At 57.0% G+C, this 14485-nt stretch overlaps 1 protein-coding gene across 1 annotated transcript in view; it reads right to left on the bottom strand.

Annotated features, from left to right (window-relative positions):
- The window catches only part of PLEKHG4B (pleckstrin homology and RhoGEF domain containing G4B), a 101256-nt gene that overhangs the window by 10897 nt on the left and 75874 nt on the right, over positions 1-14485 (bottom strand). Inside the window, exons 14-18 of the mRNA XM_054555305.2 lie at positions 5251-5503; positions 3712-3801; positions 3400-3630; positions 1779-1949; positions 748-928 (exon numbers count right to left, since the gene is read on the bottom strand). Of these exons, the coding sequence (XP_054411280.1) occupies positions 748-928; positions 1779-1949; positions 3400-3630; positions 3712-3801; positions 5251-5503 (926 nt within the window). The remainder of the gene's footprint in view (positions 1-747; positions 929-1778; positions 1950-3399; positions 3631-3711; positions 3802-5250; positions 5504-14485) is intronic.

Below are 14485 nucleotides of genomic sequence, written 5' to 3'. Positions count from 1 at the left end.
GCCCTTAGAGAGGCTGACTTTGGAGATCGAGTCACGGAGCTCAGCCCCTTCATTTCTGACCTTTTGTTAGAGATTTCCTTGTCTCCTTGCCTCCCTGTTCCTGGCTCAGACCAGAGAGCCCTGAGACAGAAGACTCTTGGCTATTCTGTCCCTAACGTGGAATGCAAAATACACCCTCACCCTTACCAAAAAAGAAACGCTGACTGTAGCCAACCAGACTGCTATAACTGTGCACCAACCCTGTATAGGAAATGATGTGATCCTGTTAAGTTTCCCCAGACCATGCCTATACAAATGGCCTTTAAACCTCCCCACTTCGGGGCAATGACCACATCCCTTTGAAGTCTGTGTTCTCCCAGTTGGCCATCCTCAGACTTTGTGCTCAAGTGAACTCAATATTTAATCAACCGCCTGAATCTCAGCATTAAGGGTGATAGCCCAGCTCCCAACCCACGCCTCCACCCCAGCCCCACTCCTAGCCTTGGCCTCTGGCCCCTGGACTCAGTCTCCAGCCCCCACCCCAGCCCCACTGGCCCCCCAGCCCCTGGATTCAGTCTCCAGCCCCCACCCCCCAGCCCCTGGACTCAGTCCCCAACCACAGCCCCAGCCCCAGCCCCAGCCCCAGCCCTGGCCCCTGGCCCCCGGCCCCCTGGCCTCAGCCCCTGGCTCTCACCCCAGCCCCAGCCCTGACCCCCGCCCTAGCTGTGCCCCTGAGCCTGGCAGGCCCTGCGGCCCCCATTTTCCCACCTCTGCTCTTTAGTGCCTGCCGCCACAGGATCCTCCCTATGACATCGGTCCATGCACTCTTGACCTCTGCCGAGCTTGCTTGGAGAATGTAGGTGTCCTGAGATTTCTGCCGCCTGCGAAACCAAATCTCAAACCTCAAGCCACTGTCCCCGACGTTCTCTGTCATCCCGATCTCGGCCGTCTGCAGTCAGCAAACACCCGTTGCAGCATCATCAGGAACACAGATCTCTGAGTAACTGGCTACCCAAATTCCTCAGTGATGGAGGTCACTTCACCCAGACACCAAATGACAAATGTGTGGGATGGGTCAGGGTGAGCGAGACCACACTGCTCGCGAGTGTGTGAGGCTGCTTGTGACCGTGCCACGGAGAGTGCTTGTGTGCAGGATCGCTGTCTGTGTGTGCGAGGCTGCTCGTGAGTGACTGCTTGTGAGCGTGCAAAGGAGAGTGTACAGGACTGTCCCTGTGTGCAACGCTGCTCATGGGTGTGTGAGGCTGCTTATGAGTGTGCAAGGGAGAGTGCTTGAATGTGAAGGACAGCCGTCCATGAGTGTGCAAGGCTATGCACAAGTCTGTGAGGCTGCTTGTGTGTGAGCCCATGCACCCTCATGGCTTCTGTCAAGAAGGGAGGGACCTCCCCTCCCTCAGCACAGCTGAGTCACAAGTGGGAACCTGCCCACTGTGGCGCATCAGCAAAGCCCTCCCTGTGCACCTCTGAGAGCCACGGGAAGGTCTGTCTCTGTGTTTACCTCATACAGGATACAAAATGCAGTTACTGACTGAGTAGGCACTTGTTTCTCAGCCCCTGGACTGGACATGGGACTGGAGAAGACACACTTCTCCTTGCAGCTTTTGGAAGGCTAATGTTTTCAAGAATTTACCCAAGAACCGCAGAAAACAAACATCGCGGTGCGGCTCCTCCCAGCTTCACTCCCTCCCAGTTCCTCTGCTCGCCTCAGGTGAGACAAGGGTCCGAGACCCCCTTGGAGGGCCTGGCTCGGCCTGCACCCGATCGGACCGGGCGGGCGCTACCTTGAAGGACTGCTTGTACAGGTAGACGTCGTGGCTGCCCTCCACCTTCTGGGTCTTGCTAAACAGGATGAGGTCTTCAAAGAGGAACACATGCCTCAGATACTTCTTCCTCCCGCAGCAAACGATAAACTCATCCCGGCATCTCAGCTGCCCCTGTTCCTTCAAATTCACCTGCAGAGGAACACACAGGTGGATTTCATCCAAGAAAATCCGGCATCTGTGGTGGCACAAGTCACTGTCCCCGTCTAAGTGTGTTAGCTTTGTGACAAGACGGAACAGCAGCCAAACTGCCATAAAATCTGGCAAATCCGCCTTAATGTTAGCTGTTAAAGGTTTTAAAGAGCATCAGGATAGAAACTGCAGCATCACATCTAAAAGCTCAGGCACTCACCCAGTTCCCCCCAGCCCTCCCGTTTCACCCTCTGGGCCCACACACAGGGGAGGAGCCCTGCTCAGGGGGCGATCGTCCCACACCCCTACCCCGGCTCCCGTTCCCGGGTCATACATGCAGAGATCTCAGGGAAAACCTTGCTGTGATTTACGGAACTTTCTACTTCAAAGCCCTTGCATCCATTTTGATTGAACCCCCTGCTGAGGTGGTGCTAAAGCCCCCTCACCAAATAGCCCCTGGGAATCCGACTGCTCCTTCCTCATCCCCACAGAAATCCCTTCAAGCTGGGTCAGGGGAGACAGCAGCCCCCAGAGATGGAGCCGCCGTGCCCACCAGGCTGTCCCTCCCCTAGTGGAATTTACCCGCATAATGGGAATGGTTGGCAGAGCCTGTCCCGTGACCCCCATCCCACCGACGCCCCTGGGGCTCCTTGGCTGAGGATGCTGGGACAGCCCGAGGCGCCTCCACACAAGTGACCAGGAAGACTGACTGTACCACTTCCTAGAAGCAGCCCCGATTCCATCGGTGTTGGGGGCCCGAGATGGGCCTGCCTTCTCCAGCTCATGTGGGGTCCCACCCTCCACGGCCCTGCTCTGCCATTGGGGTGTGGCCCATCCCAGGCCAGAGTGGAGCCAGCGCCCCCACGCACCGGCCATTTCTCAGCTCACCCGTGGCCTTTTGGGCGTGTGGGGTTTGGGGCAGCCAGGGCAGCCCTCACTTCACTGAGCTGTACAACCCCCGCAGAGGGGCCTGGTAAGACCCATGCGGCCAGTCGCAGGCAGCAGCGTATGGGTGAGCTGCCGTGGGCCCGTATGAACGAGCCAAGGCCAGCCCCACGCCTTGGCTCCAGTGCCTTCTCACAGAGGGCTGGGGTGCAGCGCCCACGTCCACCTGTTTTAAATACAGCCCAGGTAAGCAGACTTCCAGTCATTCAGAGCCAGCCTGCTTTGCATGTACTGTGGAACTGCAGCCAACATCTACCAGCCATTGTCAAACCCCAGGGCTCCGGGGGCCTCGAGCCTGGCTGCTCCCTGACATTGCCCAGACCGTAAGACCCTCCTCCCGGTGGCCCCCACTGCAGCCTTCAGAAGGCTGTGCTTTGAGGGACTTCTCCGGGGGAAATCTGCCAGCACATCACCAAGAAAACTGTGCTGCTGGGGCCAAGACTTTCTCACCAGCAGCCTCAAATTCCCCCAGCTTGCCTGAGCTGCCAGCGTCTGGGGCACTTACGTCACAGCCGCGGATGGCGTCCATGGCCAGCAGGTCATTGCCGTGACGCAGCTGGAAGCAGACCATGACCTCAGCGGCTCGGAGCTCGCCCAGCTCCTGCTCCTGGGCCAGGCTGCAGCTGGCCTCCTTGAGCAGGTCCTGGAGTAGCAGCGCGTACTTGGCCACACGCTGCACGGGCCGCAGCAGGTAGGAGGCCAGGTCCATCTTGTCACCCAGCTCCCGCTGCTTGTCCTGCAAGGGCCGGGTGAGAGGGTCAGCTCCGGCCTGGCTGAGGGCCGGGCAGGCTGTGGGGGGCGGGCCGAGGGGGATGACCTTGAAGAAGGCGTTGCCGTGGCTGCTGAGCAGGGCATCCGACTGCGGCTTGTTTTTGCTGTAGATCACGTACATCCCAAATTGCTCTTCCTGGAAAAGCGGAGGTGACTGCTTGGCTGTGGGAGTGACAGGCCCAGAGACGGCAGGCTCCTGCAGCCCGGGTCAGACTTGGAACTGCTCACGTCCCAAGACCCTCCAGGTGCAGCTTGTACCATGATCAGGTGAAAGGGAGACTTGGCCCTTCATTAAAGACTATCAGAGTGTCCCCAACACAGGGGCTCCAGGGGTGACCAGTTTACCAGCTGCAGCCTCAATGCTGAGAATTTTGTAATTTGTCTTTAAAACACAGACTCCAGGGGGTTGAGGGGGGAAGAAGATGCAGCTGGCAGTAGGCCTGGGAGGGTGTGGGGGGCACTGGAACGATCTGGTCCATGGCCAAGAGCTAAAGCTGTCAAGACATTTAAAATTGCCACAATCACGGTCAATATGAATCTGCACTTTATGTCTAAAAGCACCTTTTAAGAAAACGCTGAGGCCAGGCACAGTGGCTCACGCCTGTAATCCCAGCACTTTGGGAAGCTGAGGCAGGTGGATCAGGAGGTCGGGAATTCGAGACCAGCCTGGCCAGCATGGTGAAACCCCATCTCTACTAAAAATACAAAAATTAGCCAGGCATGGTGGCAGCGCCTGTAGTCCCAGCGACTCAAGAGGCTGAGGCAGGAGAATCACTTGAACTCGGGAGGCAGAGGCTGCCATGAGCTGTGATTGTGCCACTGCACTCCAGTCTGGGCAACAGAGCGAGACTTCGTCTCAAAGAAAAAAAAAAAGGAAATAAAACACTGAAAAGATGTAACATGCGCTTCTTTTGTCCACGGCTGTTTTCGTTATGATAATTTGTGCTCAGTGGTCTGGGACACACATCCCACCTGCCCATAGCACTCAGTGAATGCCTGTTGAAAGCCTGTCAGTGTCTTTCCAGAGTAAATTAAAAACTTATTAAAGACTCTCATACACAGAGATTCCACATTCATCACTGAGAAGCAACTTACGAGAAGAGACCACTGAGTCTGTACATTCAACGTGCTTCCAGCTGAAAGCCTCACAGGGAATTCTCAGAACGGGACAGACTGGTCCCTCTGGCAGGTAATGGGGCACCCAGGGGCAGGGGGCATGCGAAGAGGTGAGGCCTGGCCCCTCCCCAGAAGGTGATTCTGGGAACTGCTTCTGGCCTATCAGCTGGAAGTGGTAAAAGAGCAGGGCTGCTGGCAGAACGGGTGTGATGGTGTCCGTGAGCCTCCGCCTCCAGGGGCAGCAGGGACACAGTCACACCACGCACAAAGCACCGGGCACTGGAGACCCACAGGTTATCCGTGTGGGGCGTCTGTTTTTCGGCTGGTCTTAACATCCTGTCAGGACCAGCTCCTAGACCTGGACTGAAGCTATTCCAACCGCCTGACACGTGGGCCCTGTAGGCCCCACCTCTCTGACACCGGCTTCACCCACCACGTTGCCGGCACCCACGCCATGGCCTGCACTTACGTGTCTTAGGAAACTGCGGCCCACGGCCAAGGGGCAGTGCCGGCAGCGCTCCAGCTCCCGGAGGAAGTGCTGCTGGTGGAAGTCGTGGAGCTTCTCCAAGTTGCCGAAAATAACGTGGTGCTTCCCTCGAAGGCCCTGGGGCAAGTCCATTCTTTTCATTTCTGGGAAATAGTTGTCGATGACGTATCCTAAGCACCGAACGTACTCCCTCTCTGTGGCGATCATCTCAGCCATGATGTGCCTCAGTCGGCTGCTGGAAGACACAGAGATCCCGGGGGGCACACGGCCCCCCACGGACACGTCATTAAAAGCAATTCATGCCTGAGACAGAAACACATGAAAACCCGGAGGGATGAGCAGGGTCACACGTGGACTGGAGGCACATGGGCACATGTGGGATGCACGATAAAAAAGCTTCCGGCCAGGCGTGGGGGCTCATGCCTGTAATCCCAGGACTTTGGGAGGCTGAGACGGGTAGATCACGAGGTCAAGAGATCGAGACCAGCCTGGCCAACATGGTGAAACCTCATCTCTACTCAAAATACAAAGATTAGCTGGGGGTGGTGGCAGGCATCTGTAGTCCCAGCCACTTGGGAAGCTGAGGCAGGAGAATCACTTGAACCTGGGAGACAGATGCTGCAGTGAGGCGAGATCACGCCACTGCACTCCACCCTGGTGACAGAGTGAAACTCCATCTCAAAAAAAAAAAAAAAAAAAAAAAGAAGAATCTTCCAGTCGACTGCACATCCTCAGCAGGAAGCGACTCACCTGCACCTCCACTCATTCTCTCCCTGTTACCTGGAGCTGCTCTCTTGATACACAGTAACTTGAAAAAATAAGGACTATATTTCAAAAAGAAACTTGTCAGGTGAAACATTTCCATATTATTGATCATGGCCTTTTCAGAGGAAAGATCCCTTTGGAAACCAAGACAGACAGATTCCCAGGCTTCCTAACTGAAACTCTGAACATAAGGTTTCTCGTTCCCAGCTGGTTTCATTCTAGTGGTAAGATGACTCACACACTTCCAGCAGCGACGCTTCTGCTAAGGAAGGCTGTGGTGGAAATTTCGTGAGAAAACGGCTTTCGGATCCATGCCCACTGCTGACCGACCAGGAGGTTTTCTCAAGAGTCAGTTTCCACGGTAGTTACTCCTGACCCAAGGGGCTCAGCACCTTAAGCAGCAGCTTCAGGGGGACTCGGGGGCTGCAGCGGCCAGAGAGCAAGGCTGGGGGTGCAGGACGGCCCAGAGGTGGACAACAGCAGGCTAGGCCCCAGGGATGGCCCTCCACGGAACCCTCAGCCCCACCCTCGGCTGGGGTCTCCCTGCCTTGAATGAGGGTCCTGAGGAGGGGCTGCCGAGCAGGATTTGTAGGAGCACTGTTCCCGTGAGGGGTGAGCCTCTGATGCACTTCTGAGTCTTTGAAGAGCCCTTCCTGACAACACACACATCTGCAGGAGATGTGGGCTCCTCTGTGGCTGCCCGGAGTCTCACTACCTCTGTAACCCCAGGGCAGGGCAGGACCCGGAGGATCCACTCGTGTTGCCCTGAGAGAGTGGAGAGGTGGACTGGCCAGTGTGGTCAGCTTGGCCGGATGGTACCTCCTGTGCAAAAGTGCGGTGCGGTGCTGTGATCATAGAGGCCCAAACTGGGCTTCCCAAATCAGGTGGTATTATTTTATTTTTTTATTACCATTAAAAAACATGCTAAGCATCCAAAAGCACTTTTACATTCACCATAAACAAATGCAGGACGCTTAGGCTGGTGGCTCGGTTTCATGAGCTAGCTGGAGTGGGGCCACCTGGTCACTCTCAGCAACTGAGCAGGGGGCCAGCATGTGAGCCTGGAGGGCAGGGCCCACACTCCGGCGGCATGAACCACCAAAGCCTGGCCTGGGCCGCGGGACTCCCCGGGAGAAGGTTATCTGCGTTCTGCTGGGGTGGGGTCTGGGCATGTCCCACAGCTCTGCACCTCAGACAGCCCCATCCATTGCACTTTCAAAGGAGATTTCCCAGGGCCATGGTGACCCGGGGGCCCTGCCCTAATGAACAGTGAGGTACGTTGCTTTTCTCCTCTACTTGATGGCATCTTACCCCCAACCTCCTTAAATAACTTGACCCTAATGATACCAATGGGAGTTGGCAGATCTTTTTTCTACCATTGTTTGTATTTACTTGTTTTTCAAGTTGGAAAAACTAAAAAGCAGCTAATGATGGGAAGCACAGCTGTGGGCAGAAATGCTGCTGAACGCACATCCCATTCACAGCAGAGCTGCAGAACGTGTCCCCTTCACTCCTGCATAACAGATTTGACAGATTCTCACTGTTTCTGCGAACACAGCATCTCCTGGCTGGTCAGGAGCTAGCCCTCACAGCACTGGCGGGAAGGCCGAGGCCCGATGTCACGACCCACACAAAGGCCTCCTCAGTAAATATCCAGAAACAAAATCAGAATGAGGACGGTCTTGATTTGGTCTTGATCAAAATGGACAATGTACTCACTAGGAAGCAATGGCTGGAAATCACACGGAGGTCGGCGGGGGTCCCCCCCTCCTGTGTTCTGCTGTCCCCCAAACCTGAAACATGGGCTCAGTGGAGACAGAAACGTCAGTGCAGCCACTTGCTGAGACTCAGGGACAGCGCTTGGCATTCCTCTTACAGATTTGGAAGGACTCAGCTGGCAGACACACCCTGGATCACTCACACCAATGGTAAAAACCAGAACTTAATGTTCTACCTGCAGCTTTGCCTTTAACAAGGTAAACACTGAGGTTTGGCAACCTAAAGGTGTGTTTCAGAAGAGTGTTCTGGGGCCTTCTCCGTTCAGATTAAACCTATGATCAGGGTGTGGGAAGGAAACCCCTTCTATGGAGCTTAAGGCAGAGGCCTCCAACCCCCGGGGCCACTGACTGGTACCGATCTGTGGCCTATTAGGAACCAGGCCGCCCAGCAGGAGGTGAACGGCAGGCGAGGGAGCATTACCACCTGAGCTCCGCCTCCTGCCAGAGCATTACTGTGAGCTCCGCCTCCTGTCACACCATTACAGTGTGAGCTCCGCCTCCTGTCACAGCATTACAGTGTGCACTCCGCCCCTGTCAGAGCATTACTGTGCGAGCTCCGCCTCCTGTCACAGCATTACAGTGTGAGCTCCGCCTCCTGCCAGAGCATTACAGTGTGAGCTCCGCCTCCTGTCAGAGCATTACTGTGCGAGCTCCGCCTCCTATCACAGCATTACAGTGTGAGCTCCGCCTCCTGTCAGAGCATTACTCTGTGAGCTCCGCCCCCTGCCAGAGCATTACTGTGTGAGCTCCGCCCCCTGTCAGAGCATTACAGTGTGAGCTCCGCCTCCTGTCAGAGCATTACTGTGTGAGCTCCGCCTCCTGTCAGAGCATTACAGTGTGAGCTCCGCCTCCTGTCAGAGCATTACTGTGTGAGCTCCGCCTCCTGTCAGAGCATTACAGTGTGAGCTCCGCCTCCTGTCAGAGCATTACTGTGTGAGCTCCGTCCCCTGCCAGAGCATTACTGTGTGAGCTCCGCCTCCTGTCACAGCATTACAGTGTGAGCTCCGCCTCCTGCCAGAGCATTACAGTGTGAGCTCCGCCTCCTGTCAGAGCATTACTGTGCGAGCTCCGCCTCCTGTCACAGCATTACAGTGTGAGCTCCGCCTCCTGTCAGAGCATTACTCTGTGAGCTCCGCCCCCTGCCAGAGCATTACTGTGTGAGCTCCGCCCCCTGTCAGAGCATTACAGTGTGAGCTCCGCCTCCTGTCAGAGCATTACTGTGTGAGCTCCGTCCCCTGCCAGAGCATTACTGTGTGAGCTCCGCCTCCTGTCACAGCATTACTGTGTGAGCTCCGCCTCCTGTCACAGCATTACTGTGTGAGCTCCGCCTCCTGTCAGAGCATTACTGTGTGAGCTCCGCCTCCTGTCAGAGCATTACTGTGTGAGCTCCGCCTCCTGTCAGAGCATTACTGTGTGAGCTCCGCCTCCTGTCAGAGCATTACTGTGTGAGCTCCGCCTCCTGTCAGATCATTACTCTGTGAGCTCCGCCTCCTGTCAGATCATTACTCTGTGAGCTCCGCCTCCTGCCAGAGCACTACTCTGTGAGCTCCGCCTCCTGTCAGAGCACTACTCTGTGAGCTCCGCCTCCTGTCAGAGCATTACTCTGTGAGCTCCGCCTCCTGTCAGAGCATTACTCTGTGAGCTCCGCCCCGTCAGAGCATTACTGTGTGAGCTCCGCCTCCTGTCAGAGCATTACTGTGTGAGCTCCGCCTCCTGTCAGAGCATTACTGTGTGAGCTCCGCCTCCTGTCAGAGCATTACAGTGTGAGCTCCGCCTCCTGTCAGAGCATTACAGTGTGAACTCCACCCCATCAGAGCATTACAGTGTGAACTCTGCCCCGTCAGAGCATTACAGTGTGAGCTCCGCCTCCTGTCAGAGCATTACTGTGTGAGCTCCGCCCCCTGTCAGAGCATTACAGTGTGAGCTCCGCCCCCTGTCAGAGCATTACAGTGTGAGCTCCGCCCCCTGTCAGAGCATTACTGTGTGAGCTCCGCCCCCTGCCAGAGCATTACTGTGTGAGCTCCGCCTCCTGCCAGAGCATTACTGTGTGAGCTCCACCCCGTCAGAGCATTACTGTGTGAGCTCCGCCCCGTCAGAGCATTACTGTGTGAGCTCCGCCTCCTGTCAGATCATTACTGTGTGAGCTCCGCCTCCTGTCAGAGCATTACTGTGTGAGCTCCGCCTCCTGTCAGAGCATTACTGTGTGAGCTCCGCCTCCTGTCAGAGCATTACTGTGAGCTCCGCCTCCTGTCAGAGCATTACTGTGTGAGCTCCGCCTCCTGTCAGAGCACTACTCTGTGAGCTCCGCCTCCTGTCAGAGCACTACTCTGTGAGCTCCGCCTCCTGTCAGAGCACTACTCTGTGAGCTCTACCCCCTGCCAGAGCATTACAGTGTGAACTCCGCCCCGTCAGAGCATTACTGTGTGAGCTCCGCCTCCTGTCAGAGCATTACTGTGTGAGCTCCGCCTCCTGTCAGAGCATTACTGTGTGAGCTCCGCCTCCTGTCAGAGCATTACTGTGTGAGCTCCGCCTCCTGTCAGAGCATTACTGTGTGAGCTCCGCCTCCTGTGAGAGCATTACTGTGTGAGCTCCGCCCCCTGTCAGAGCATTACTGTGTGAGCTCCGCCCCCTGCCAGAGCATTACTGTGTGAGCTCCGCCTCCTGCCAGAGCATTACTGTGTGAGCTCCGCCCCGTCAGAGCATTACTGTGTGAGCTCCGCCCCGTCAGAGCATTACTGTGTGAGCTCCGCCCCATCAGAGCATTACTGTGTGAGCTCCGCCCCCTGCCAGAGCATTACAGTGTGAGCTCCGCCCCCTGCCAGAGCATTACAGTGTGAGCTCCGCCCCGTCAGAGCATTACTGTGTGAGCTCCGCCTCCTGTCAGAGCATTACTGTGTGAGCTCCGCCTCCTGTCAGAGCATTACTGTGTGAGCTCCGCCTCCTGTCAGAGCATTACTGTGTGAGCTCCGCCCCCTGTCAGAGCATTACTGTGTGAGCTCCGCCTCCTGTCAGAGCATTACTGTGTGAGCTCCGCCCCCTGCCAGAGCATTACTGTGTGAGCTCCGCCTCCTGCCAGAGCACTACTGTGTGAGCTCCGCCTCCTGCCAGAGCACTACTGTGTGAGCTCCGCCTCCTGTCAGAGCACTACTCTGTGAGCTCCGCCCCCTGTCAGAGCACTACTCTGTGAGCTCCGCCCCGTCAGAGCACTACTCTGTGAGCTCCGCCCCCTGTCAGAGCACTACTCTGTGAGCTCCGCCTCCTGTCAGAGCACTACTCTGTGAGCTCCGCCTCCTGTCAGAGCACTACTCTGTGAGCTCCGCCTCCTGTCAGAGCATTACTCTGTGAGCTCCGCCTCCTGTCAGAGCATTACTCTGTGAGCTCCGCCTCCTGTCAGAGCATTACTCTGTGAGCTCCGCCCCCTGTCAGAGCATTACTCTGTGAGCTCCGCCCCCTGTCAGAGCATTACTCTGTGAGCTCCGCCCCCTGTCAGAGCATTACTGTGAGCTCCGCCCCCTGTCAGAGCATTACTCTGTGAGCTCCGCCTCCTGTCAGAGCACTACTCTGTGAGCTCCGCCTCCTGTCAGAGCACTACTCTGTGAGCTCCGCCTCCTGTCAGAGCACTACTCTGTGAGCTCCGCCTCCTGTCAGAGCACTACTCTGTGAGCTCCGCCCCCTGCCAGAGCACTACTCTGTGAGCTCCGCCCCCTGCCAGAGCATTACTCTGTGAGCTCCGCCCCGTCAGAGCATTACTCTGTGAGCTCCGCCTCCTGTCAGAGCATTACTGTGTGAGCTCCGCCTCCTGCCAGAGCATTACTGTGTGAGCTCCGCCCCGTCAGAGCATTACTGTGTGAGCTCCGCCCCCTGCCAGAGCATTACTGTGTGAGCTCCGCCCCCTGCCAGAGCATTACTGTGTGAGCTCCGCCTCCTGTCAGAGCATTACTGTGTGAGCTCCGCCTCCTGTCAGAGCATTACTGTGTGAGCTCCGCCTCCTGTCAGAGCATTACTGTGTGAGCTCCGCCCCCTGTCAGAGCATTACTGTGAGCTCCGCCCCCTGCCAGAGCACTACTGTGTGAGCTCCGCCCCCTGCCAGAGCACTACTGTGTGAGCTCCGCCTCCTGCCAGAGCACTACTGTGTGAGCTCCGCCTCCTGTCAGAGCACTACTGTGTGAGCTCCGCCCCGTCAGAGCACTACTGTGTGAGCTCCGCCCCCTGTCAGAGCACTACTCTGTGAGCTCCGCCCCCTGTCAGAGCACTACTCTGTGAGCTCCGCCCCCTGTCAGAGCACTACTCTGTGAGCTCCGCCTCCTGTCAGAGCACTACTCTGTGAGCTCCGCCTCCTGTCAGAGCATTACTCTGTGAGCTCCGCCTCCTGTCAGAGCATTACTCTGTGAGCTCCGCCTCCTGTCAGAGCATTACTCTGTGAGCTCCGCCTCCTGTCAGAGCATTACTCTGTGAGCTCCGCCTCCTGTCAGAGCATTACTCTGTGAGCTCCGCCCCCTGTCAGAGCATTACTCTGTGAGCTCCGCCCCCTGTCAGAGCATTACTCTGTGAGCTCCGCCCCCTGTCAGAGCATTACTGTGAGCTCCGCCTCCTGTCAGAGCATTACTCTGTGAGCTCCGCCTCCTGTCAGAGCACTACTCTGTGAGCTCCGCCTCCTGTCAGAGCACTACTCTGTGAGCTCCGCCTCCTGTCAGAGCACTACTCTGTGAGCTCCGCCTCCTGTCAGAGCACTACTCTGTGAGCTCCGCCTCCTGTCAGAGCACTACTCTGTGAGCTCCGCCTCCTGTCAGAGCACTACTCTGTGAGCTCCGCCCCGTCAGAGCACTACTCTGTGAGCTCCGCCCCCTGCCAGAGCATTACTGTGTGAGCTCCGCCCCGTCAGAGCATTACTGTGTGAGCTCCGCCTCCTGTCAGAGCATTACTGTGTGAGCTCCGCCTCCTGTGAGAGCATTACTGTGTGAGCTCCGCCTCCTGTGAGAGCATTACTGTGTGAGCTCCGCCTCCTGTGAGAGCATTACTGTGTGAGCTCCGCCCCCTGTCAGAGCATTACAGTGTGAGCTCCGCCCCCTGTCAGAGCATTACTGTGTGAGCTCCGCCCCCTGCCAGAGCATTACTGTGTGAGCTCCGCCTCCTGCCAGAGCATTACTGTGTGAGCTCCGCCCCGTCAGAGCATTACAGTGTGAGCTCCGCCCCGTCAGAGCATTACTGTGTGAGCTCCGCCCCCTGCCAGAGCATTACTGTGTGAGCTCCGCCCCCTGCCAGAGCATTACTGTGAGCTCCGCCTCCTGCCAGAGCATTACTGTGTGAGCTCCGCCTCCTGCCAGAGCACTACTGTGTGAGCTCCGCCTCCTGCCAGAGCACTACTGTGTGAGCTCCGCCTCCTGCCAGAGCACTACTCTGTGAGCTCCGCCTCCTGCCAGAGCACTACTCTGTGAGCTCCGCCCCCTGTCAGAGCACTACTCTGTGAGCTCCGCCCCGTCAGAGCACTGTGTGAGCTCCGCCTCCTGTCAGAGCATTACTCTGTGAGCTCCGCCTCCTGTCAGAGCATTACTCTGTGAGCTCCGCCTCCTGTCAGAGCATTACTCTGTGAGCTCCGCCTCCTGTCAGAGCATTACTCTGTGAGCTCCGCCTCCTGTCAGAGCATTACTCTGTGAGCTCCGCCCCCTGTCAGAGCATTACTGTGAGCTCCGCCTCCTGTCAGAGCATTACAGTGTGAGCTCCGCCTCCTGTCAGAGCATTACTCTGTGAGCTCCGCCTCCTGTCAGAGCATTACTCTGTGAGCTCCGCCTCCTGTCAGAGCATTACTCTGTGAGCTCCGCCTCCTGTCAGAGCATTACTCTGTGAGCTCCGCCTCCTGTCAGAGCATTACCGTGTGAGCTCCGCCTCCTGTCAGAGCATTACCGTGTGAGCTCCGCCCCCTGCCAGAGCATTACCGTGTGAGCTCCGCCCCCTGCCAGAGCATTACAGTGTGAGCTCCGCCCCCTGTCAGAGCATTACTGTGTGAGCTCCGCCCCGTCAGAGCATTACTGTGTGAGCTCCGCCCCGTCAGAGCATTACTGTGTGAGCTCCGCCTCCTGTCCGAGCATTACTGTGTGAGCTCCGCCTCCTGCCAGAGCATTACTGTGTGAGCTCCGCCTCCTGTCAGAGCATTACTGTGTGAGCTCCGCCCCCGTCAGAGCATTACTGTGTGAACTCCGCCTCCTGTCACAGCATGTGTGAGCTCCGCCCCCTGTCACATTAGTGAGCTCCGCCCGTCAGAGCATTACTGTGAGCTCCGCCCCCGTCAGAGCATTACTATGTGAGCTCCGCCTCCTGTCACATCATTACTGTGTGAGCTCCGCCCCCGTCAGAGCATTACTATGTGAGCTCCGCCTCCTGTCACATCATTACTGTGAGCTCCGCCCCCATCAGAGCATTACTGTGTGAGCTCCGCCCCCGTCAGAGCATTACTGTGTGAGCTCCGCCCCCGTCACAGCATTACTGTGTGAGCTCCGCCTCCTGTCAGATCAGTGGCAGCATTAGAGTCTTGGAGAAGCACAAACACTACTGCACATGCGAGGGATCTAGGTTTCATGCTCCTTATGAGAATCTAACTAATGCCTGGTGAGCTGAAGTGGAGCAGTTTCATCCCAAAACCATCCCCCCAAGCCCTGTGGTCTGTGGAAAAATTGTCT

This window comes from Pongo abelii, chromosome 4 (assembly GCF_028885655.2).
Source record: "Pongo abelii isolate AG06213 chromosome 4, NHGRI_mPonAbe1-v2.0_pri, whole genome shotgun sequence".
NCBI classification, from domain to species: domain Eukaryota; kingdom Metazoa; phylum Chordata; class Mammalia; order Primates; family Hominidae; genus Pongo; species Pongo abelii.
This window is presented reverse-complemented; position numbering and strand designations above follow the sequence as displayed.